At 39.3% G+C, this 26,668-nt stretch overlaps 1 protein-coding gene across 9 annotated transcripts in view; it reads left to right on the top strand.

The window, feature by feature from the left end:
• Nucleotides 1-26,668, top strand: part of limch1b (LIM and calponin homology domains 1b) — a 92,448-nt gene that overhangs the window by 18,599 nt on the left and 47,181 nt on the right. For all 9 annotated transcript variants that reach the window (XM_066648681.1, XM_066648675.1, XM_066648680.1 and 6 more), the window contains exons 2-3: nucleotides 16,319-16,389; nucleotides 21,122-21,191. In XM_066648681.1, the coding sequence (XP_066504778.1) occupies nucleotides 16,319-16,389; nucleotides 21,122-21,191 (141 nt within the window). The remainder of the gene's footprint in view (nucleotides 1-16,318; nucleotides 16,390-21,121; nucleotides 21,192-26,668) is intronic.

Raw genomic sequence — 26,668 nt, 5'->3', positions numbered from 1 at the left:
TGTGTGTGTGTTTGATTGGCCTTGGCCTTCAAGTGTGCGCTGGGCAGGATATTGAGGTCTTCCAGAGGCACCAGAAAAATACACAGGGCTTATTCAAATAATTTCATAGCAACTCCATGTGCTCCAGGTGTTTTTTAATAAATAGTGAGTCTGTCTGCTTTGTCCATTATAAGACGTATACATTTATTTGTATAGCGTATGGCAGGCAAACTTATACAGAGTGATTTACAGTTTTAAACCTTTTACAAATACAGTGTTAAGTGTCTTGTCCAAGGACTCTTATCAGTGAAGTGGTTGTGATTACTCAGGTTGGGAATTAAACCTTAGTCAGCTGTGTTGAAAGCAGCACGATTACACATTACCCAACACTAACCATATGTTTCAATAATACTGGCCTAGTTTAAGCCTCCATTATATATTGAGTGAGACCTTTCTGTCGCGCAGAAGTCAATGCCACCTGGTACATAATTGTTTGAATTCAACTGACATCCCATCAGACCGTCCATTTTAGCTGTGTGCTACTTTGTCAAATTTCCTTTAATTCTATGTACATTATGATCACTTAGGACCTTTGGAATAGTAAGATATGTAAAATCTTTAGACTAGACTTGGTAAGTGTGTTCCTCTGTTCCTGTATTCAGTGACTTCCAAGGACCAAAAGTTCCACACATTATAGGATTTCAGCATTTTGTCAACATTAATTAATTTGGGCTAAATTCAAAAATCTAAAACATTATTGGGCCTGTAAATGTTAGTAATGTTAAGTGTAATATTTAGGGTTAGAATCAGGATCAGACTTGGAATGGAAGTCCTTACAAATATATTTACAAAACAGGAGTATGTGCGTGTAATGAGGCTTTCTGGGCCTGAGGCCTTTCCTGTAGTAGGTTCTGATGAGTGCCTCTGATTAGATGTGAAAGTTCCTGCTGTGATTGTGCAGATGCCACATTCATGTAGCTGTTTATCCCCAGTTACTCTTTGACACTTGCACTTCCGTAGAGGGTTGTTTTGGAAGTGGATTAGTTTTCTGTATGCCCTAGTGTCCATATAGTATTGACTGATTTATGGAATGACTTAGTTGTATATAGTACACTCTAGTTACTATGATAAAGTTTGTCATACTACAGTTTCAATATTTCTAATCACATTTCTTGTGTCTTTGATGGCTATAAGAAAATACCAATCTGCATTTTGTGTAAAATCTTTGCAACACAGCTCCTCTGTATAGATTATTCAGACTTCTCCTTGTGTGTAAATCTTGTGTGCTGAAACTTGAAGCAACTGAGTTTGTGACTGAACATTAATTGGAGATTTCTAATCTGAAGGAGATAGCTTTAAATGGATTTATATTCTATAATAACGACCTTAAGGTTTAACATGGGGCATGTGTTTGGTTTCATTTTTACAGCTTGTGTATGATAGGAGTAGTCTGAGAACTGATACTGGTCAGTACAAATCACAGTGTTAATCAATTAATCAACATTGTAATCTTAGCTGTTTTCCAGCGACCACAAACACACACTGAAGTGATTAGTACAGTGGTGTCCTGCTGTGGGTCTGATCTGTAGCCTCTCCTGCTGTGATATTTAGAGGATTAGTGGGATTTATACAACACCAGGTCCAACAAACCTCTCTCTCTCTCTCTCTCTCTCTCTCACACACACACACACACACACATGTGTTTCTTAATCTATTTAGCCATGACTACCAATGTATGCCTTGTATCCATCCATCCACCTCTCCAGCCATTTCAACACACTCCCTTGGCTCCTCCTGGCTGGATCAGCTTTACGCACCACACCTTCATCTGTCCATCCATTCATCCATCTATCATCCATCCATACCTACCTATGTTAATTTTTGAAGGCTATAATATTCTCTTCTTTATATAGATTTACTAGCTCCTACAGAAATGTTTCCCAGTTTCCTTGTAAAGGGATCACACACACACTCACACACTCAATCTACACTCAGTTTATCACCTTTTAGAAGCATGTGACAAGGCTGTACATATGCCAGGAAAAGCTCCTCAAGTGTGATTCCAGCAAGCTGTGGATGGGTTTTTAAAGGTGCAGTGTGGTGATTGATGCTTGTGGCTAGATTATGTTCATTTATCTACATGCATTCTCTGTGCTGTTTGGACAGCAGTGTGTAACGAATTGCACGCATGTGTGTGTGTTAGTCATACAGTCTAACATGGTGGTCTGTCAATGTTTCCTTGAAGGTGTGTATAACATTTTAGTAGCTGATGTATATCTAAAGTTTAAAATCACTTGTCATTTTAATATTATTTACTATTTCATATCCTATGATCAGATGCCATATAGTGTACACTGTTCAGTGAATGAAATTACTTTTTTATTAGAAGTCACTGGTGAACGGGTGGCGCAGCACGTAGTGTCGCAGTCACACAGCTCCAGGGGCCTGGAGGTTGTGGGTTCGATTCCCGCTCCGGGTGACTGTCTGTGAGGAGTTGGTGTGTCCTTGTGGGTTTCCTCCGGGTGCTCCGGTTTCCTCCCACAGTCCAAAAACACACGTTGGTAGGTGGATTGGTGACTCAAAAGTGTCCGTAGGTGTGAATGTGTGTGTGTCTGTGTTGCCCTGTGAAGGACTGGCGCCCCCTCCAGGGTGTATTCCCCGCCTTGCGCCCAGTGATTCCAGGTAGGCTCTCGACCCACCGCGACCCTGAATTGGAAAAGCGGTTACAGATAATGAATGAATGAATGGTGAAAGATTTCTTTGCTGTTCTGAACAAATTTCATTTGCTAAAGCACATGCCCCATCTGCAGTTTCTCTATCTGCCACAGTGAATTACCCTCACCTGCTCATAGTGAGACGTAGGTTTGTGTGTGTGTGTGTGTGAGAGAGAGAGAGGGAGCTGCAGAGAGTTGACTAAATAAGAAACAGAGGTCCAAACTTTTTATTTTAGCTTTTCCGCTTCTGGGATCAAGTTTTTTTGCTCTGAGCAAATTATTCGAAAACAAATAGAAAACCAGGTCCAGGTGAAAGGGAGTGAATGTCTGTTTCACGTTCACCCCTGTGTGAATTAGTGTAACTGGCTCATTTCACCACTCTGCTTGGTTGTAACATATTGCATGCATTAAAATATACACTGTATAGCCAAATGTTTGTGGACACCTGCTGCAACATTTATTTTACCGAATTCAGGGTGATAAATCGGGACTGTGTCATCATTTGCCATAGTAACAGTGTCTTCACTACATTTATACAAAAATACATTGCTGGGAGGATTTGATGGCCTTCAACAACATAAAATTTAAGGAGATTTTAAAATTGGGGAGTAACTGCCTATGAATTGTTGTTTTGCCATATAGTGTATTCAGGTTCTAGTATGTGGGTGAGAATTTCTGTATTTTATATAATGTTCGGGCGGCACGGTGGCGCAGCACGTAGTGTCGCAGTCACACAGCTCCAGGGGCTTGGAGGTTGTGGGTTCGATTCCCGCTCCGGGTGACTGTCTGTGAGGAGTTGGTGTGTTCTCCCCGTGTCCGCGTGGGTTTCCTCCGGGTGCTCCGGTTTCCTCCCACAGTCCAAAAACACACGTTGGTAGGTGGATTGGCGACTCAAAAGTGTCCGTAGGTGTGACTGAATATGTGTGTGTGTCTGCGTTGCCCTGTGAAGGCCTGGCGCCCCCTCCAGGGTGTATTCCTGCCTTGCGCCCAATGATTCCACCGCGACTGGATAAGGGTTACAGATAATGAATGAATGAATGAATGAATATATAATGTTCTTAAACATTTCAGTTCAGTTCCTTGTGGGTTCTCTGGTTTGTGTGTCTCTGTGTGTGTGTGAGAGAGAGAGAGAGAAAAAGAGACACTCAGGTGATTCTCTGTGGGACTAATGCATCAGCTGTCATGTTGTTTCAATACGAGCTGAGGATCTTTGCATTGCAATGAGGCTGAGTAAGCTGTAAGTGTGGGTTTTTGTAATGAGTGAGTGGTTACTGAGAACGTAGAACACTGGTGATTCTTGTGTGTGTGTATGTCTGTGTGTGTGTGTGTCAGAGAGAGAGAGATGTGATTTGAAAGAAGAACAAAAGCCTGTTTAGTGTCGCGTGTATCTTATGCGATGGTTTAGTCATTTTTATTCTCGTTGTTTATCTATTGTGTCACTTGGAGCCTGTCATTGAGCATATAGTTTTATGTGTGTGTTTGTGTGTGAGAGAGAGAGAGCCAGAGAGAGAGCTGCAGCTGAAAAGAATGAGAATGTCTCTTTCAGAACATTGTTCTCTCTCCCACTCTGTAGCATGTTGGCGTGGGGCTGTAGGTGGATCTCCAGTGATGCTGTTTGTGGCTGTTTGCAGGATGGCGTGGGACAGTGCAGAGGCTGTAGGTTCCGAAAACCCTTACATAAACCCACTGCATTTGGAAATCAGCCTTCTTTCTCTCCTGAGCTTTCTAAGCATGGAATGTCTTATTATGAACCAGGTTAGAGAGTTCAGGAAGCTCCGCCCACCAGCTCCCAGTCTGACCGATCAAATGCTAACAATCATGTTTAGAATCTAACTTTCTTCGTATCAATTAGTGAGGTGCATGGATGTTTGAAAGCACAGACAGACATAGCTGTCAGTGTTGGAACATTGTAATCAACAGATAAATACGACTTTAAATACGAGATTTGTGTTGGCATCTGATTAATTTAAATTAATTTAGCAAATGTCGTTGAATGCTTTTTGAGTGTTTGCTCTGGAATAAGCCTTTGGAGGAATAACACTTCTCTGGATTAAAAATACGTCTCATATATTAGTGTAAGAACAGTAGAAAATGATAAAAAATGATTACGTTTTTCTCAGCTCCAGTATCCACTCAAACACAAAGAGGTTCAGGTGATAATCATGATTAACAAATGCGAGTGGAAGTGAGTGGTTGTGATCCTCTCCATAACTTCTGCACTTTCACTGTTGAGCCGATTTCTCTGCGGTAATGTTCTGCATTATTTATAGAGCTCATATTTTCTCTTCTCTCTCTCTCTCTCTCTCTCTCTCTCTCTCTCTCTTGCGCTCATGTCCTCTCTTCATCTCTCTCTGTCTCATTCTCTCTCTCTGTCTCCCTTTTTCTACTGCACCACACGTTGTTGTCTGCAAGTCTCATCAGCATCTCTTGAATCGTGGTTGATGTATATCTGGATTTTATGGGGATATTGTTACTAGTTGTGTTCCATTTGTTTCTGGTCCTGGAATAATGCAGCTGTACAAGGTGTAGGTAAGTGATGAATAATGTGGAAAGTGGAATTTTCTTAGTAAATCTATGCTTTCATTTTCTTGACTGGTTTTAGTGTCTATGTTTATCTTCAAACGAGAAGATTCCTTGTAATCAGAAACCAGTCTAACAAGTGATTGTATGGTCTGTAAGAATCTATGCTCTTCGGAAAACAAATACTGCAGCTTTCTATCATCAAGGAGGAATTATAAGCATGTAGCAATCTGTGGTTTCTTAGTATATAGCACTGGAAGGTGGTTTGTTGTTTTTTTTTTCTTTTTTTCTCAGGAACACCATAAATAGCCTGAGATTTATGGTACTGATAAGCTTTTCTCACTGTGCTGCAATTCTTTGTAAAAGGTGGCTGTAAATCATGCTAATTGAGCACAGTGGCTTAGATAGCTGGTGTTTGCCTAAACCTGCTGCTAACGCTTTGCTGAGCTCTGTATCTGAGCAATCAGATTTGCCAGAGAGCCCACTGTAGTTCCTTCTAGAACAAACGTTATGCAATGATGAAACTGCATTTGAAAGTGTTGCTTGGCTGGCATCCTGCAGAAAGAAACTGTTCTCACAGCTCCAGTTGTTGTTGCTGTAATGTTTAGCATGCTACGTCTAAGGCTTTGTCCTCAAACCCCTCACTCATTACAATAAAAGGATTCTTTTCCTACAATACAAAGTCAATATTATATAAGCATTTAATAACGTTTTGATCTCAGTAGTGGCTTTGGGACAATTATGGGGTTAGAATGACATCTTACAATTTAAAATCCCACGTTCCAAAAACACACATTGGTAGGTGGATTGCTGACTCAAAAGTGTCCGTATGAGTGAGTGTATGAGTGAATGTGTAAGTGTGTGTCGCCCTGCGAAGGACTGGTGCCCCCTCCAGGGTGTATTACTGCCTTGCACCCACCCATTGCGACAATGAATTTGATAAGTTGTTACAGAATATAAATTAATTGATTAATTTAAAAAATATATAAAATGAAAATATTAAAACAAAGCGTTTCTTATGTAATGAATCAGGATAAGTTATGAATATTAATATTGTTGTCTCCCTATAGTCACATAAAAATAACATCTGACTCTAAGAATGAGTGTAATGCTAACTGTGATTTAACTAAACCCTAAAATAAGAATAATTTTTTTTGTGAAATATTTGGTATGGAATATCTCCAGATATGCAGATGTCTTTTCTGTTTTGAACACATAATTAGCTTTATGTTTAAAAATGGTTCAAAACTAGGTAATCAGTTGTATAATTGTACAGAATGTTAGAGTTTTGCCATGAGCTTAAAGAGAACTCTGTAATTGAAGCTAGCTGACAGCTATGGTCTTGCTGTATACGTGTGTAGCGGTGTAGGTCTCATTCCTTGGAGTAATATGATGCTAATACTCCATTATATGACTTTACCTCAGTAAACATCTAGTAAAGTTCTATTGTTCTGGCCATGTATTTAAAAAAAAAAACCCTAAAAGGTTTTACCTTGAAAAGTGTGTACAGGAGGTCCTCGGGTTACGTCGGTCCCGAGTTACGATGTTTCGTGGTTACGACACATCTCCCGTTTACTGTATAAAGCCTTGTTTCGACTTAAGTTGTTTTGCATCGTAAATGTCGTAACGCAAACTTCGTGTTTGGTGTGCGCGGCGGAAGAATACACGGATACGCGGTTATGTGTTTTTTGATAATTACTGTGTTAGGATAGGTGTTAGGATAGGATAAGTGCTTACAGTATGTTATTTAGGTACAGTATGTACGTATGTTTCGACTTCCGAAAATCGGTTTACGACGCGACGTAAGAACGGATCAACGTCGTAAGTCGAGGACCCCCTGTATTTCATCCACACAGTGTACATCATGGTAGATCAGTACATGTAATATATGACTAACTAAATGCATAATTCATTAATTTATTAATAAAATAATTATATGGTTCTATCTATTACATATTTTAATAATTTTTCCATTATGTTAGAACACAGCCATATTCTGTAGATCACAATAATGTAGAAGTTAAACATGTTTTTAGCTGGGCTTTAAACCATTCTTGCTTTAGTTTCTGTGGGCAGGAGAGTGGGAGTTCTTCTCAATGACTCTGTACAAGGCCACGCTTCAGCTGTGGGAGTAATGTAGCAGAAATTGTCTAATACGACTGAGAAAATTCATGAAAACAGAGTCCTGTTTTTCCTTTCACAAGAAAAAGAAAGTTCTGCAGTAAACCAGAAACTGATAAAGAAGAACAAGGGTAGATCTGGATTTTAATCAGACTCTCAGAACAGAGATATGATTGGGTATTGCTGGAGCATATAACTCAATAAATTTTGTCCTCACAAATACTCACCTGGCAGCATTCTCTTCTGCAAAGTATCTCATTTCAATTTGGAATGTGCTTTGTAGATAACATCTCAGCACTAGCTCAGTATCATAAACAGGTTTATCACTGTAAAATAAAGTATCATATTCCCTTTTTATTAATTATTTCTGACTCCAATCTAATTGACAATGTGTAGAAATTTCTAAAATGTACATCAGTGCTGAATCTGTGGTTGTAAATAGAAGTGGAGATTCACTTTATGGCCAAAGGTTTGTGGACATGTCCTAATCTGACATTTCTTCTGAAGATACAGAGGTTGTCCCCCTTCGCTATAGTAACATTCTGTGTCTGAAATGGCTCCCTATTTACTAGATCATTGGTAACATTAGGTGGATGATTAGTTCTGGATTACAAATGCCACTCCACGATGCTTCATCAATCCAGAGATAAATGTAGGATATTTGAAACTCTTTTTCTTTCTGAATGGATGAGCAGGCTAATCTTTTAGCTGGTCTTGATGTCAGCAGGTGTGGCAGCATCTAAAAACAGAAAGTAGAGCAGAGAGTCTCTAGTCATTTCCAGCTCCGCTCCCATCAGCCTCTGGGAGCTCTCTGACTCCTCTGGCCTCTTTAAAACCTCTTTCAAACTTCAACAGTCAGACACCATCCATTATTCAGATAGCAGAAGCAGGGCTTCCCAACAAAGCCTGAAAAACAAAGCAGAACATCTAGTGGAGGTCAAGGTCAGTGCACTTAATGATGAAGATGTCTGAGAAGTTTGAAAATGTGTTGATGATTTTAAAAGTTCTTGATATTAATGCCTCATTATTGTTATTGAAACCCAGATATACACTACTAGAATAAATGCTTCAAAATAAGAGCTTCTTTATGTACATGGACCAACAGCAATTATAAAAGACAAATTTAGGCTCATTTTTACAGGGATTTACAGGGACTCCAAGGTGTGAGTGTGTGAGTGAATGTGTGTGTGTGTGTTGCCCTGTGAAGGACTGGCGCCCCCTCCAGGGTGCTCTGGACCCACCGCGACCCACCCTGAATTGGATAAGCGGTTACAGATAATGAATGAATGAATGAACACATACATAATAATGCATAAATGAAGTAAAGACAAATAGTTACAAATTAAAATATAAATATATGCGGAACATTATTACAAATTGATTTTCAATAAATAAAGCATGTATGACATAAATCATGAATAACAATGTAAATGTATTATACAGAGGCATAAATAAATAAAAGAATAATTATAAACATATGACCAGATTTGCTTACATTAAAGAGCTTATTTATGTCTGTTGTTTCCACGTGTGCTTGTGAAATGCATAACACTTTTGGAATTTATATTGGATTTTTTTTTTTCATTTGGCCATAATTTGTGAGAGCCTCAGAAAAAGAACAACAACAACATTGTGATACTTACTGAGGATGGTGAAAATATTTCTAAGTATCATAATAATATTCTGGATAGGCTCTGGACCCACAAGGTAGTGTCGCAGCCACAGGGACCAGGGACCCAGTGATTTTGGGTGGGCTCCGGACCCTCCGTGACCCTGTACTGGATAAGCGGTTACAGACAATGAATGAATAATGTTTTTCTTATATCACCCATCCTTAATGCAAAGTAAAGATTTTTTTAATTTCATTTTTTATTTAGTTATATTAATTTCTCGCTTTCATTAAGTTTGTCTGCAGTTACTCTGGTTTTGTGACAGGAAGAGTGGGCTCAGCTCCAGTGCCATACATTTCAAACACAGGAGAGGTACCACAGTGGCTGTGTGTGTGTGTGTGTGTGTGTGTGTGTGTGAGTGTATGACAGAGAGAGAGAGAGAGAGAGAGAGAGAGAGAGAGAGAGAAGGACTTTTAAACCTTTGGCTGAACTGCAGGAATCCTGCTGCTCCTCAGACTCTGAATAAAAGTAAGTGTCCTTTTAAAAGATATTGAGAACTAAGACACATGGTGTAGTATTCAGATCATTGTAATATTCAACATTCCTGCTGTGCTTTGTATTTGAGCTGAACTTTCCATAATAACTTGACAATTGTGGCATCTCAAACTCAGATTACACAAACTTTAACCTTGTCTTATACATAACCTTAACTCAAGCAGTGTCTCGATGAATACAGATTTAAAAATCCATTTAAAAATACATTTCTGAATTGAACATATTTACATGGTTTTTAATGTAGACACATTTTCACTTTTTCAGTATGAACAGAAGTTCCAAACATATGCGAGGCCCTAAATGATATCTTTATTTACTGCTGGGAAACTCGATTGCAGAAGAAGCAGGTTCTATTTGTAGAAGATGATGAAGGAAATCTCTGACAGTTGTAGTCAATAATTCACTCATTTTAGGCCAGCCGAGTCTGTACATTGCCTTAATGCTAAATTTAGCAGTGTGTTTAAAAATATATAGAGTAAGAATTTCCACATGAGAACTATAACTTAACATGAGAACTTTAGATTAATTTACAGTGGATACATATTCAGTCAAAGTTTAGTAAAGTTATGTTTTTTTTCTAGCTTTTAAACTTAATACAAAGTATGACCTGCTATTTCTTTTTCAATGCCAAATGGATTTGTGAGCTTTGCCTTATGAAAGATGTTGCACTATAAAACCCGGATCATGTCTTTAGTTAGTAAGCTGGCTCTTTAAAACCTAAATATGTAGTGCACTTATATATTCCCTTTTTGATTTAGCTGAAATTTTATGTTATGTAGGAATAGGGAGGTCTGGATCTTCTAGAAAGGTCTTCTAGTCACTCATGCTTATCACAATATTAGACCCTACACAGCGCAAACAAATTTTTTTTGAACTAATCAATACTTCTTTTTTATTCCAGCCCTGCTGGATGCAAAATAGAGCTACTGTTAGCAGCCAACAAACCTCTTTAATGTTACACAGCATGCATTAGGACTTAGTGGGACTCAGATGTATTGTATACTCTACCCAAGCTCACTGTAACATTGAATAGAGGGGAGATTAGCTGCTAATCATCACGCTAAAGTGATTTAGCTAGTTTCTTGGCTAGTGGCCATGAAGCATGGTGCTGTGTTTGTCTCTAAAACCTTCTGCAGGGTTATGCAACCTCTAAGCAGAAAGTAAACATGGTTTCTTGAGCTGACCAACCTCTTGAAGTGTGAATGGACTGTGGGAAGGATGTCTTCATGTTTGAGAAAGAGTTATGGTCAGAAGTGTCTCCCTGTCAGTCCTGATCTCAGCACCTTTCCTTTGTGGGAAGAGAATTGATTCTTTAATCTGTTAGGGATTTGTCGCAGGAACCTGCAGCGTGAGGCCATTAGATTAGAGGCCTGTTGCCCTCAGAGGTAAGGCACAGGAGATTACTGTGGCAATGTTTTCATTGGCCGAGTGCTACTAAGTTCATTTTCAGTGAGAGCGGCAATCTGTTATTGGACACATGGGCCTTCACTTGAACATGGATCCGTCCAGTGTAGGTCTCAAATACAACCCTGTGCACAAGGGTAGATCTAATGAGACTTGTATTGACATATGGCATTGACCTCACAAAACTGTTACAAAAATTGTAGTTTAAAAGCTTTCTAGAGTGGTATAAGCTTTTAATATTTTGTTATTTTCATATCAAACCTTTATAAAGAATTACTGTAGGTGTAATTTCCTTTGGACATCTGTTGCTTATGGTAAGCTGGAGGCTTTTGGTCTCTTGGGCATGTCAGCCCACCTTGTCTTGGTTTTGTCTGGGTAATCTTATCTATATGAGTTATATCGATTTTTTTCTTAATATTTCCACAACTGTGTGTTCATTATACTGTCACATTAAAGTAACACCACTGTGCATGTATTCATGTCAGTCTGCCCCATCCAGTCTGCCACATGGAAGCAAAATGTAGGAGAACCTAAACACAGAAGCCAACTGAGCAACTTGAGCAGCTTGTACCAAAGAAAAATGCTTTGTCTGTCATTTGGACATGTGTTTTGACTTTAGTGAAGTAATATTTTTACCAGTAGGACACTGGAAAACTACAGGGAGAAAAGGTTTTCATTTTTAATCATTTCAGATTCTTGGCCATGTTCCTGTGTTAATAACAAGCCTTATTGAAGCTCAGTTGATGGGTGCACGTTTACCGTGTTTAGTCTCATAGGCAATTGTTGATCTCAGCCAGATCATTTAAGTGTAATTTAGCACAAAATGAGAGGTACAAACTCAACAGATTTATAACCTCCACTTCCTGCTGGTCTGCCTCAAACACTTAGAATATCTAAGGCTGATTACGTGTTTTAAAGCGGAACTCAGTTGCACATTCCAGGACTGTTTAAAAGCCTTAATCGGACCTCGTAGCGCTCAAATTCTTCTGGTACTAACAATGCCAGTTCTCTCACGAGAAAATAAGCGCTGTGTTTTTGCCTGATTCAGTAGTGTGTTCCTTCTGTTGTGCTCAACTTGAGCCCCCCTCCCTCCCTCTCAGAGGACAACAAAGACAGGGAAGTGGTAAACTTGGATACAGAGCCATGAGAATGGTCTCTGTTATGTCATTAATACGTCCTGCTGGGATCCTGCAGCCGAAAAAAGGAAACATCTTTCGATTGTTTGCGGCGGCAGAGCGGACGCGCTCCTGGACCACATTCCAATTTGGACAACAAAGCAACACATTCCAGCATCTAATTGAGAGTCCTGGGATGACCTGAGCTGGTGTTTTTTTGGAGAGGAGACGTATGATCCAGAAGCTACTGTTTGTTTGGAGTTTTTTTTGTTCTTTTGGCTCTGGAATGCTAGGGGAAGGTCTTTTGGCCTATGACCTGACTCATAAATAGTCAGTTAACTTGTTCAAACGTGGTAGTGTTTCCTTAAAGGAAATCTTTGATTTGAGTCTCTGCAAGTTTAGACCATGCCTGGTTGTAGTGTGAGAGCAGACACAACTCTGAGAACTTGGGTAGGAGATCAGGATGCATTTCTTTTCGCCCAAATCTAGAAGGCGAGACTTCACTTTTTCATGAATGGTCACTTTGGGTAACACATTCTATACAATTAGTAAATTATTCTTGTGTGTGTGTGTGTGTGTGTGTGTGTGTGTGTGTGTATGAGTGTTCTCTAGTTTTGACCTGATTCCTGACCAGAGCATATTTTATACTACTTAGCTTTGCTGCAATACTTGATCTAATTTTAGCATTTGCAAGAGCCAGAGATATATGGCACTGCAGAATGAGTATGAGACACTGTGTGTGTGTCTGTGTGTGTGTGTGACAGAGAGAGAGAGAGAGAGAGAGAGAGAGAGAGAGAGAGTGAGAGTATGACTCGCCATTTCTGCAGTTGGTCGTGTGAGCAGGTTACACCTGAGAACTTCTAGAGATTTCTACTCACAATGATGTCACCCACCCCACAAACACACTACTGTACTACCTCACACCACTGAACTGGAATACTCATTATACACACAGTCATATTCTTAAAACAGTAGTTAGGTGAAAAATGATTTCTGCAAATATGCCTGAAATTGTGTAAATATAGAATAGATATAAATCAGAATTCCACAGGATAATTTTATTGTGAACACCTTAAAATATATTCATTTTCATTCATTGTAATTTAAATTTAAGTTTAAGCAACTTTTGTAGTAGCAGATGTTTGTAGTCATCCATTCATTCATTAATTCATTTATTCATTCATTCACTGTTTGTAGGGACACGTTTTTGAGTAGCCAAACCACCTACCAACAGGGTTTTTTTGGACCATGGGAGGAAACTGGAGGAAACCCATGCAGACACAGGGAGAACAGACTAAAATCTTCACAGACAATCACCAGGACGTTGGAACTACGTGTTGCGCCACCGCATAGACATGTGTACAATGAGGTCAGCTACTGATGCTGAATCATTATTCACCTATTGCTAACATGATCATTCAGCTCAGCTTATGCATGAGCCTGAGGTCAACTGACTCAGTGCTTATTGTCGACTAGCAAAATGTGGATAACCTACTTAATAATGCTGGACACAAGGGGTCCACAAACACTTTGCCGTCTAGTGTTTCACTCCTAGCTCTAAGTGGTGGCTTCTAAGTGGGGTTTTCTTGAGGAATTGAGCACGATGTGCATAGTTTCTCATTGTTTCCTTTAGAGTGATTTCCAGGCGATGAAGCTCAGCTAAAACACTCAGAAACAAGTGTCTGGTTGTGTGTATGTGTGTGCGTGCACATGCACATGTGTATGTGTGAGTGCGAGTGCTGGGTGCCACTTGATGTTCCCTCTCCACAGCTGCGTAAATACACACTGCTGTGTGTCTGGCTGTCCAGTCTGTGCTCATTGTTCCAGTAGCAGCCAGATAATGTTTCCAGCGTGTAATGGACTTCTCTCATCACTCCACACACAACTTCACGCTTTCTAAATCATTTCCCCACTCTTTGCACCCTCCAGAGAATCTTTAGAGAAATTAGCAGATGGACAGCAGGTTTTTTCTACATGTATGTGCAATTTGTGTGTGTATAATTTGTAATTCTATATCTCTGTAATTTCTAGAAGTCGGTTTCTAGATTATATTTTAAACGAAATGTAAAATATTTGTATTAATATAGATTATCCTCTGTAGTAGTTTTGCTGCATTGACTATAAGTTAAAATGAAAAAACTGTTTACTTTTTTTGTATGCATTAATTTCTTTATTTTACAAGAATATAGAAAATACACTTCTGAAACAGAAGCAAAAATGGCAAAGTATTACGTGAATTATTTAAGCCAGTTAATTTCTTTTGGTCCCTTATTCATTGGAATAGGTTTCTAGATTTTATTTGATTTGTTGACTTTTAGGGATAAATCAGAAAAAAAAAACATTATAAAATCATCATCATCATCATCATTTTCTTCTCCGCTTCTCCATTTCAGGGTCGCGGTACATTATAAAATAAAAAACTTTATTAATTCATTCATTCATTATCTGTAAGTGCTTATCCAGTTCAGGGTCACGGTGGGTCCAGAGCCTACCCGGAATCATTGGGCGCAAGGCGGGAATACACTCTGGAGGGGGCGCCAGTCCTTCACAGGGCAACACAGACACTCACACACACATTCACACCTACGGACACTTTTGAGTCGCCAATCCACCTACCAATGTGTGTTTTTGGACTGTGGGAGGAAACCGGAGCACCCAGAGGAAACCCACGCGGACACAGGGAGCACACACCAACTCCTCACAGACAGTCACCCAAAGGAAACCCACGCAAACACGGGGAGAACACACCAACTCCTCACAGACAGTCACCTGGAGTGGGAATCGAACCCACAACCTCCAAGCCCATGGAGCTGTGTGACTGCGACACTACCTGCTGCAGCACCGTGCCGCCATTACTTTATTTATTTATTTATTTATTTATTTATTTATTTATTTATTTAAATGTAAGACTATGGCTTTTTGTGTAACTTGCGTGTAAAAGGCCCATTTAATTATGTCATAGTAATGGCATTGTTTAATCTAATATAAGCTTCCCAGTAGCAGGAGGAGGCTTTCCCTCTTGGGGAAATCCCTCATGTCACCAGCCATTACGGCCATTAACCCACATGCTAGCACTAAGAGGGAGATTTATCCAGGATGAAGGCAGCTTACACTGAGCTTGTTAGCTTTATGGTGACAGAGAAGGATGGTGACACCCACTCATCCCCCCTTCAGGTCTCTGGAGTAGCTGTGTGTGAAATGAGTGAGGGGAATAATGTTTGATTTGTGCAGCGTCAGGCCAGGGTCATATCCTGTTTCTTTCTCGTTGGGGTTTCTTAGCTTCAGATGCTTCTGCTGTGATTCCAGCGTCTAAATATTATTGGAGTGCAACCATGCAACTCTGCGAGGGGTACTCTAAATCACACAAACAGATACACACACATTACCATTCACATCTTAGGATGTGAGGGCAAACATGAGCCAATACTATTTGTGTTATTATTGTCAGATCAAAATGTTGTATCTGATGTCATGATAAACTGACACACTGCGGTGGTCCACAGTTACTGGTCTCAGTATAAGGCAGATATCAGTGGGAAAAGCAGGAGTGGATACCAGAGGGAAAAATGGATCCTGTAAATATTTTTGCATTTTAGAAGTGCGTGGGATGTGGTGGGATGTAGATGTTTGAGAAAGTGTTATTTCACAGATATTAGTAAGAATGTAGTGGAGGGTAAACTAATGTTAATTTACCATGCTTTACAGTGTGCTCTCCTTTTATTAAAAAAAAAAAGTATTTAAAACAAAAGAATTTTTAAAGTCTGCTGTAAAGTGGCCTATAATCAGAATTTTCCATAATAAAAAAATAAAGAATTAAAGTGAAAATGTTGCCTGTGTTGTGTGTTTTGTTTAGCTTTATTTCCTAAACATGACTTTGTGTAACAACTGCAAGATGTTCCCCAGATGTTTGCCAAAATTTCTCACAAATTATTAGCTCCAAAACCACACACACAGTGAGTCTTTTCCTGACTGCAGAAAAACAGACAAAAACAAGTAAATTTAAAAATGTGTAAATGTAAAAAATATGTTTCTTTTAAGTTGTAAACAAATATCAAAGCCTTATTGGTATTTGTACCTGCTAATACTCAATGTTATCAGATCAGATCAATATCCGTTTCAAAAACAGAGGTATTTTGCTTGCTCCGCTCCCAATATGTTTTATTGACATCATGTGAAAACTCAATTAGTCATTACAATTGTTTTTAAATGTTTAAAATCGGAACGAACAGAAATGGATACAAAAAACAGCTGATGATGTGATTAGCTCATGCTTGTGTGTGTGTGTGTGTGTGTGTTGTAGGCAGTAACTGGTAGGAGTTTTGTGGACAAGGACTTCAGAGGGAGTCTGGACAATGGCATCCTACTCTGCGAGTGAGTACACTTCAGTTCACATTCTTTTGTCATTAACATTGATACACTATGGTGCCAAGTATTTGCAGACACCTGCTTGCCCAATGTTTCTTATGAAGTTAACGGTATTAATTAGACACATAAACACATAACTAGTTTTGGATCAGAGTTACGGGATGTTGTCCATATTCATAATGTAGTGTGTGTGTGTGTGTGTGTGTGTGTGTGTGTGTGTGTGTGTGTGTGAAAGAGAGAGAGAGAGAGAGAGAGAGCGAACATCTTGTATTTGTTAACTGCTTGCTCGTTTTTTATTAGTTCTGTCCTGTCTTTACTGGGTAAGAGGTAAATCTGTCAGATTTATGAATGGCTTGTCATCAGGAGAGTGGGAATGTATGTATGTGTGTGTGTGTGTGTGTGTGTGTTTGATTCTATGGTTTGAGTGAGTATGTGTCAGAGAGATGGAGGAAGACCCTGCAGCTAAAACAGATGGGTTTACGACATTAATACTGAATTCACTGTGTTCACATACACAAGTTCACACAGGGGTCTGTCTGCATTAATACATCTAAAATAAGAAAAAATACCTTTAGGTTTATGTTTTGGAGGTTTTTTGAAGTATAAGCCCCAATATGACCCGGACCATTAAAAAATATAAGCAATACAGTAGACCATAATTTAAAACTATAGGGGTATATCAATAAGTTTACACACTTGAATGCATTGCTGGCCTTTTTAACTGCTCCGAATAACTAGATAAATAGAAATTATACTTTCAATAACTGTCTGTGAGGAAACCTGGAATTAAGAGCTTTTTAACACATAAAGTGAACACCATTTTTGGTCCCTGTTATAGAAATGCAGCTGGTTGTTTAAATCTCTGTTAAAACCACTTCATTAACTTGGTGAACTTGGACTTGGTAATACCAGTGTTTGAGTTTTTCACAGGGAGTTATAAATGAAATCTTCAAAGCATAGCTAACAACAACTCATTACACGCCTACAGAGGAAACGCTGGGTAATTACTGTGTCGTCATCGTTATTTGGGCAAAGAAAGACCAACACACAAAGAGATGCTTATCACTTCATGGAAGGTTTTGTGAGGACGAGGCTGTAAATGTTCTGTGAGAAATAGACATTAGGCTTTTGGAAAGCAGTGCCACGTTGGTGTCATGTCAGAATCAGGGGCGGCACGGTGGCACAGCAGGTAGTGTCGCAGTCACACAGCTCCAGGGGTCTGGAGGTTGTGGGTTCGATTCCCGCTCTGAGTGACTGCCTGTGAAGAGTTGGTGTGTTCTCCCTGTGTCCGTGTGGGTTTCCTCCGGGTGCTCTGGTTACCTCACACAGTCCAAAAAAAAACACGTTGGTAGGTGGATTGGAGACTCAAAAGTGTCCGTAGGTGTGAGTGAATGTGTGTGTCTGTGTTGCCCTGTGAAGGACTGGCGCCCCCTCCAGGGTGTATTCCTGCCTTGCGCCCAGTAAGAGGCGGTAAAAATATCTCACTTCAGATATTATAAAGTCCACAGGTCCCTGATATTCACACACAGTTCCATTTCTGATCCTCGTATATATGCTGATTGCGCAACATGGTCTGCTCACTGTGTAACAACACATTTTTCCTTGGCTTCAAAAGCCTGAACACACACACACACACACAATGTTTGGGTTCTGAGTGAGCTTTTCAGCAAGTGAGACTGGTGTTTCCTGCACTAAATAATTGTGGTTTGTGCAGGAATGTTTATGTGTGTATGTCACTATGATTGTGTGTAAGTAAGTGAATGTGTGTGTTTTGACTGTGTGTGTGTGTGTGCACTTATGTAACCTTTGCTGTGCCCATTTGCGACAGGTCATTTATAAGCCTTCTGCAGGTGCATCCTCCATCATGATTCACTTGTCACACACACACACACACACACACACACACACACACACACACACATTTATATAGAGTTTCAGGGCTTTTTTAAATCTTACTGTTGAATTTGTGAAATATACAGGTAGGTTTCTCCACAATAATTCAGAATTACCACAAGGGGGCAATGCTAGCCCTCCAGTATAATTTTTGTGCGTCATTAAAAGAGTAGAAACATGTGAAGGAACCCACACTAATTTTATGTAATAACAGTGCTTATTTTTTGTTTGTTTGTTTTCTCTTTTTTTATTAACCTTGAAATGTTGAAATTAATAAAAAACAATGTTGACAAAACACACAGTTCATGAATGTTAATCAACTAAAACATTACTCATATCAATTATTTACTGAATTCTGATTTAAGAAGTCAGTTCTAAAATTTTACAAAGCACTGCAGGAGACATAGCAACCTTTAAGTCTAAAGATGTCAAAGAGGTCACTGTCAAAGATTTATTTAGATAATTTACCCAGAAATATAAATATTTGTGACAGAGTCTTGATTACTTTTGATTTTGATGATTTGGATATATCAAAACACGTCTTTTTGTTGTTTATGTCTGGATTTAAATGAAAATTGCCCTCATTTTCAATGTGGTCTCAGTCATCTGTGTTTTTCATTCACACACACACACACACACACACACACATACACACTTATTTATATTGGCCAGAGTATTTGTATGCAGTCCCTTCCTGCCAAGCTCCTTCCATCGCATTTATTGTTCTTTCAGTGGTGTGTATTTTTCTTTTATTGTTTTATATGTAAACTGATGAAGCTTTATGTCTCACTACTTCAGGGACCCTGAGTTAAAACACAAATATATACTGTCCTCTGTCGGTTAAAATACATTAAACATACACTCTGCACCACACATTTTGTTGCCAGTCCACTGCCATTTATTCTTTCTTTTTTCTAAAGGAACTCCAACTAGGAAAGCTCAGATCTGACTTGATGAGATGGAAAGAAAAATCTTTATATGCTAACAGTTATATGCTAATTTGGGCACCTTTTCTTCAAGTCATTCTCAACATGTGCTTTCTGAAGGCCTTGTTTCCAACTCAATCAAAATGTATTTCTTTGGCCATTCATTATATATTGATGCTTGAGTGTGAGTTTCCCAAAAGAATGATATTTTTGACACCCCCTGAAATTATTTTTAGCTGTCAACCAGGTCTCAGCATATGTGTTTCCTTAGGTGTATCTCCTTCCCTCAGAAGTATTCCAGGTTACGCCTCATGTTTCAGCTTGAGAAAATGTGCAAAGCTGCATTAAGGCAAAGGGGGACTGCTTTGAAGACGCAGAAATAGAGGATAGATCCATTTAAGCTCTAGGGAACTAAGAAAGTTTTCTTTGTAAGTAGGCTAACATTGCTCTTGTGCAAAATGTTCCTGTACAGATATGTCACTATATGCCCAGATGTTTCTGGAATCCCCTTGTAATTCATTCATTCAGCTACATTAAGGTACACTCATTGTGGACACAGATCTTCCACTGTGCTACACAGATTGAAACCTTTGGTAATATATTGCATGACAAAATGGTAGATGGATTTGTTCAATAAGACTGTAAGGCAAATATGCAACTCAAGAAACAGGTTGAGAGTTCTTGTGGGCGTTGGCAGATTTAAAGCACATCACAAATCCTCACAGAAGTTGGACAGAGATTTGCGGAGTCACTAAGCGGCGTGTGCATTTGATGCTGTGTTGTCCTTGGTCACTGGCTTGGATGGAGTGTCTGGTCTTGCAGTTAAGTGGAGAGTAAAATTCCTCTTTCTTTCACAGTTTGAATAATGTGGTCTCAAAGGAGTTTTAAAGAGCAGATGTCCGAAAGCAACTACACATGAAATACAACAAACTGTCTCCTCCAATACACGCTAGGGAACAGTACAGTACATAAGAGAAAATCTGTCTTTTATTACTGCAAGCAGAGTTAGCTGTGGATGCAAAATTTAGTCTTGACCATACAGTCTGATAACACAGATTACAGCTTTTAGTCATTCTACTGAATAATAAACATGGGAGTAAACACAATTGTGATTTGTTCTAACATACTTAGTGTGATGCAAATAAATACTATGAACATATGAAGAACATATGAATTATTGAAACCTGATCTTTTTTTTTAAATCAAAACTGCACATTCCAGTTGTGCCTCATTTTGTGCAACAGTGTTCAGGGCTTGTTTTCTTTTTTTTCTTTACTCAGATAAACCTTTTGAGTTTTAAACACAAATTGTATCTAATTTAGTTAAATTAGAAGTGGAAAAGTGGGCGGCATAGTGGCGCAGCAGGTAGTGTCGCAGTCACACAGCTCCAGGGGCCTGGAGGTTGTGGGTTCGATTCCCGCTCCGGGTGACTGTCTGTGAGGAGTTGGTGTGTTCTCTCTGTGTCCGCGTGGGTTTCCTCCAGGTGACTGTTTGTGAGGAGTGTGGTGTGTTCTCCCTGTGTCTGCATGGTTTTCCTCCGGGTGACTATCTGTGAGGAGTGTGGTGTGTTCTCCCTGTGTCTGCGTGGGTTTCCTCCGGGTGACTGTCTGTGAGGAGTTGGTGTGTTCTCCCTGTGTCTGCGTGGGTTTCCTCCGGGTGCTCTGGATTCTTCCCACAGTCCAAAAACACACGTTGGGAGACTCAAAAGTGTGTGTGTGTGTGTTGCCCTGTGAAGGACTGGCACCCCCTTCAGGGTGTATTCCCGCCTTGCGCCCAATGATTCCAGGTAGGCTCTGGACCCACCGTGACCCTGAACTGGATAAGGGTTACAGATAATGAATGAATGAAGTGGAAAAGTGTCTAGTGCACATAATTATATATGAATTTTGATTTTTACCTCTCTATCTTTTGTTCCTCAGGTTGCTCAATTCCATTAAACCTGGTCTTGTGAAGAAGATCAACAGGTTGCTCACTCCAGTAGCCGGCCTGGTCAGTATTCCTCTTCTTTTGTGCTCTGAATTATTGCTGTGGATTATTGTCAGTTTTTGTCTTCTCTAAGTTTTCTAGACATTACCTGGAGGAGCTTCATCTGAATCACTTGTACTGGACACTAAGTTAACTTTATGCCAGGTCTTGGTACAAAGTCCATGTGAAACTAAAGGTTAATTGAAAACTGCCTCTGTCCACCATTGGATCTCTCTCTCTCTCTCTCTCTCTCTCTCTCTCTCTCTCTCACACACACACACACACACTTCAAAGGAGAGGAGAGGAGTAAAAGACATGAATGAGGCTAAGACCTGTTCTCCTAAATCTCTCCATCCTTGTACCTTGCTGTTTCATCTCTAAGGATCTATCACTCTTTCACAGTTTTACTTTCCTTCTTCCTCCTTCCCATTTTTCATTTTTCTTTGTTTAAGTTATTGGCTATGGGTGAAGATTTAGAGTAGCTATTTAACTCATGCTTACATTGGGTTTAAACTGTAATAACATTAAAATATTTGAGATATTTCTAATTCCTGTTTAAACTTTAGAAGCTAAAGTGTGGGCTAGAAGGGAAAAACCCTTTTACATTTCACTGAGTGGAACTGTTTTTTTTTCTAGAAGAATGATGAAGCACCCTTCAATCAGCATTCAGTCTAATCATGCATCATTAGTATATGAACTTGCTAATTTGTTGGCTAAATGCCATCAAATCCTTTCAGCAATGTTCCAGCACCCAGTCACAGCATTTTCAGAAGTGTAGAAGCTAAAGAGCAAAGAGGGGACATTGTTATGATTTTTACCCTTAAAAACTAAATCATTTATAATTTGATAAGTTGTAGCTTCTCCAGAAAAACATGAAATATTTGATATATTTAAACCATACTTTAAAATTAAAAGAATTAATATAACAATTTTATATTTTGACAATGTACTTATGTACTTTTAAGTTGCTAAGGGTTTATCTCCAAGCATAAAAATATTTATTTGTAGAATATATTTCCATGAAAAAAAAATACTTCTAAAGATAGCTACACAAGTGCATGCCTGTCTGGAATGTGTGCATAAAAGTGTGTGTGTGTGTAGTCCCCTGCTGGATGCTTATTTGGCTTTGAAGACTGAATTTTTTCTGCCCGCTCCAAGGCTTTATTTTTCCTTATGAAACAGGCTTTGAGGATGACAAATCACTTTTATTACTCCTTTGTTGAAATGACAGTGGAACACAAAAAATCGATGAGTACGGGGTTAATTTCTGAACAGGGGAGGAATTTTAATGTGTGGTTCCCCAGATTCCTCTTCTACAGTTATTCTTATCCAGACCTCCTCACAGCATTTACCAATGTACTGTGAAACTAGTGCTGGGCGATATGAGTGCAAATCAATATCACCTTTAATTGTACATTTTACCACAATTATGATTAATGAACGATTATTTTGTTTTTAGATTTTTGACCCTCTTAGTTCACGAGGCTCGTACTGTAAAAATGCTTCAATATTAAAGCTGGGATATTTTTTCTAATGTTGTTGGGAGCTTCTTCCTCTCTTGTTTTTTTGAGCACTGTATATATTTGGTGTGTGATTGTGCTTTGGTCACTGAAACATTCATTCATTCATTCATTCATTCATTCATTCATTATCTGTAACCGCTTATCCAATTCAGAGTCGCGGTGGGTCCAGAGCCTACCTGGAATCATTGGGCGCAAGGCAGGAATACACCCTGGAGGGGGCGCCAGTCCTTCACAGGGCAACACAGACACACACACACATTCACTCACACCTACGGACACTTTTGAGTCATCAATCCACCAACCAACGTGTGTTTTTGGGCTGTGGGAGGAAACTGGAGCACCCGGAGGAAACCCACGCGGACACGGGGAGAACACACCAACTCCCCACAGACAGTCACCCGGAGCGGGAATCGAACCCACAACCTCCAGGTCCCTGGAGCTGTGTGACTGCGACAATACTTTTTTCTTTTTGTTCAGTGTCATCTTAATCATTAAAACACAGCATGTCCACAGACACCTCGGCATTTAGGTTGCTTCCATGTGGCAGGTAGGGCCACAATTCATTGCCCAGCACTATGTGAAACAGTTCTTAAACACATTCTTTCTCTTGATATAACTGAAACACATTATACTTGTCCTAAAGTGTGTATCAAATCTTATAACTTTAAGGTGCACTCATTATGAGCATAGATGCTAAATTGTGCCAATGCAGCTGGTATAGGGAAACGCTCCATAGGAATGCAACAACTGTCTTGGACTTCACTCGCATGATTTGTATTTATTTTTTACTGTTGTTGGCATTTTGTGGACCTGGATTCGTAGTGCAGCACTAATGTAAACAGAAGTGTAAGATGAATATATTTATCTCATATAAAGCTACTTTCCTCGTGCTGGAGAGAGTCTCAAAGCGTTAAAAATCATAACCCTATGCATTACTGGGTAAATGATCCCACTGCATTTCATAATAAAAATAAATAGAATATTATTCTCTGTTATTCCTCTGTTAGCCATATTAGCATTCTCATAGAAGCTATATATAATTTTGTCTCAATCTTTACACCCTGTGTATAAATCTGATCTTATTGTAGCTGTATTTCTTAGACTTGATTCTTGAACTCGTACAGAGTAAATCCACCTTGTGTTTTATTTCAGGGACTTTTTCTTTCTTCTGCTCCAGTCCTTTCGTCGTAAGAACTTGCACATCAATGCTGTGTTTGTCCCTGGGGGTGTTGGAGTGCGTGTGTGTGTGTGGGGTGTGTGTGTGTGTGTGTGTGTGTGTGTGTGTGGTGGGGGGCGTTGGGGTCCCCTCACTTCAGCTTGCTCCTTCTTCGAGTGAATGAACACAAGTGTGCTTTAAAAGCATCTGGGGGGTGAAGGGTGGTTTTCATTTCTCCTCCCTCACTGCAGAAGGGGGGCAAAGTGCATTTGAACAGTTGACAAGAGGGTGAAGGACAGGAAAACAGACAATGGCTAAGAAAGGATGGAACAGTAGTCCGCATGTACGTGTGCATAAACATTTTTGCAGAAAAATACAAGTAGGGTTACATCATCTTGAATTTTTGTGTATTTTTATAATATTATTTTATTTCATTTTTATTCTATTGTAAATGTGAAGCAGCTCATGGAGCTCACTTAATTACTCACTCACTCACACATTTCACTCACTTAACATTAATGAGCTAACACAAGTTGGAACCATTCATTAGCATCATAGCTTCAAAACAGCATAAGAGTGGTGATTAGCATAAGTGACATGTTTTGTAAAAGCTCTAAAACCATGTTCAAAGTCAATGCCTAAACAAGTGGCAAATACAAGACCAGCAGTTTTAAAACATTTCAAATATTAGATTAAAGTTAATAGGTTAAGGCTATAAGACAGTATCGGCTAATGATATAAAGCCCCTTTCATTTCCAGACGAGAATGAGTTTGAGGTTGTGTCCACTATAAAGATTATGTGTTGAACACTAAAAAGAAAAAGACAGAGTTAGACAAAGAGGTTGATAGAGATAGAGAGAGAGAGGGTGAAAAAGAGGGAAAGCACAGTGAAAATCACAGGCTGTATGTTGAAGTACCAAGCCACAGTTAAAGCATTTCAAGGAAGTTTGGTTTGGCTGGGCAGTTTCCTCCTTGCTCTTGCTCCAGTCATCTTATCTTCGCTGTCCACTAATCAGCACTGCCGCCCACCTCAGGCCTTCAGCAGTATGGATAATTACACAAGCATTCCTTACTGCCCCCCACCTTGGTCCCTTGGCTCCAATAACACTGCATTATCTCATTAGAGCCTCACTTCTGAGACTGCCCCTTGTTCCTCTTTGTGGTGTGTCAATACGGCAGGATCTGCTGTGATTACACCCATGGTTACTTCCCCATGGTCTTGTTAACTCCACACCCATTTACTTGACTTTTTTTTCAGAATTTAAAGACATAGTTTGGCAGGAATGACACAGGTTTACACAATATTCCCTTTGCCCCAAATGTTGATCAGAAATATGTTCAGGTCAAAAAGTGATTGTTTATTGGGTGTTGCCTTATAGGTTATCCTAAGGCTAACTAACTGACTGTTATGTACTAATTACGTAGAATTATGCACACGGATGACTACTCAGACACTCAAAATTGAAAATGAAATCCTTGTATTTTGGTGTATATTTGCATTCAAAAGGGTGCCATTTTTTACTCTGAGATTTTCTGATCCTTCTGACCATGTAGCCTAAAGGTGGGACAAACATTTGAACACTGCTTTTGGGGGTAATTCTGGAGACAAGCTGTTCTAATTCTTTTGAGAATGACTTATTTTACTCAAGTAAGCATAATTACCATCAAATCATCTTTACAGTGGAAAGAATAGATTTCCCAAACCACAGAAATTAGAAGGAAAACAAGCTGAAGTTTGCCAGCTAACAAAAAAACAAAAGGTGGAGACCATTTCTTCATTTTACCCCTACTACTTTTTTTAAAGTGTTATCTTGCCCCTGGAACCTGAGTTGTAGTGGTTAAAATGATCCCCTATAAAATTGAACAGCCCCTCAAGAGCCCAATGTGTCATTAGAACACAAAAAAAGAACAGCTCTTCACTGGATATGCTGCCAGACTGCAGTGATATCAGAGATGGAAGTGGGGCTGGACTTTAATTTAGTTAAATTTAGGGTAAAATGATATGTCTTAGCGATTGGCAGTCCTATATATTCACCCACTCCTAACTCTCTGTGAAATGAAGATGAATTCAACAGCTTATTCAGCGGATTTTTGATTGAAACTTCCATTTCCACCTTAAATGTTGCAGTAGCCACAGGTGCTAGAATTTAATTGCTTCACTATTTAAGGTGGAACTGGAAATTTACTAGCTAACTACTGAGACTAGCAATGTTTTTTGCTTGCTACAAAGTAAAGGGACACAATGAACTAAAGCTACGCTAAACTAAGATAATACAATGGTTGTTATAGTTTTTAAAGGAGAAAATACTGGCATTTATGGCCATCTTTGGTCACTGCATTCATAGCCCTTTGTTTGACCTTGTAAAATATGGCCTAAGCCTGCAGATGTAGCTGGTATTCTACTCTACAAATACTCTTGATTCTACACATTTTTAATTTTTAAAGGATGAAAATAGATTCAAAATAAAAAGCCTTCTGATGGTGACTAATGGATCCTAAGTAGTGCTTTTGTTAGTTAATGTGACACATTTGAGGTAAGAGAAAGCTGTGTAATCTGATTTTTCACTGTGCTACACTTATAATAAGGTATTACTGTAAGCCTGCTGAGAAATCACCTCTTCAATGCAGCTCTAGGTTTATGACTCCTGCTGCACTGGCCCCCAGCAGCTTATCAACAAGGTGGGGTTTTCAAGGAATGAAACAACCCTTCAGACATGTGCATGAGTCTGCTTTCAACGCTAGCATTGTCCAGCCTCTTGGCAGAGAGCTTTTTCAGAGCTCACACTCCTCCCAGCGCTAAAATGGCGTGTAACTGTAGTAAA

Source organism: Hoplias malabaricus, chromosome 17, assembly GCF_029633855.1.
Source record: "Hoplias malabaricus isolate fHopMal1 chromosome 17, fHopMal1.hap1, whole genome shotgun sequence".
In the NCBI taxonomy this organism is placed as follows: Eukaryota; Metazoa; Chordata; class Actinopteri; order Characiformes; family Erythrinidae; genus Hoplias; species Hoplias malabaricus.
This window is presented reverse-complemented; position numbering and strand designations above follow the sequence as displayed.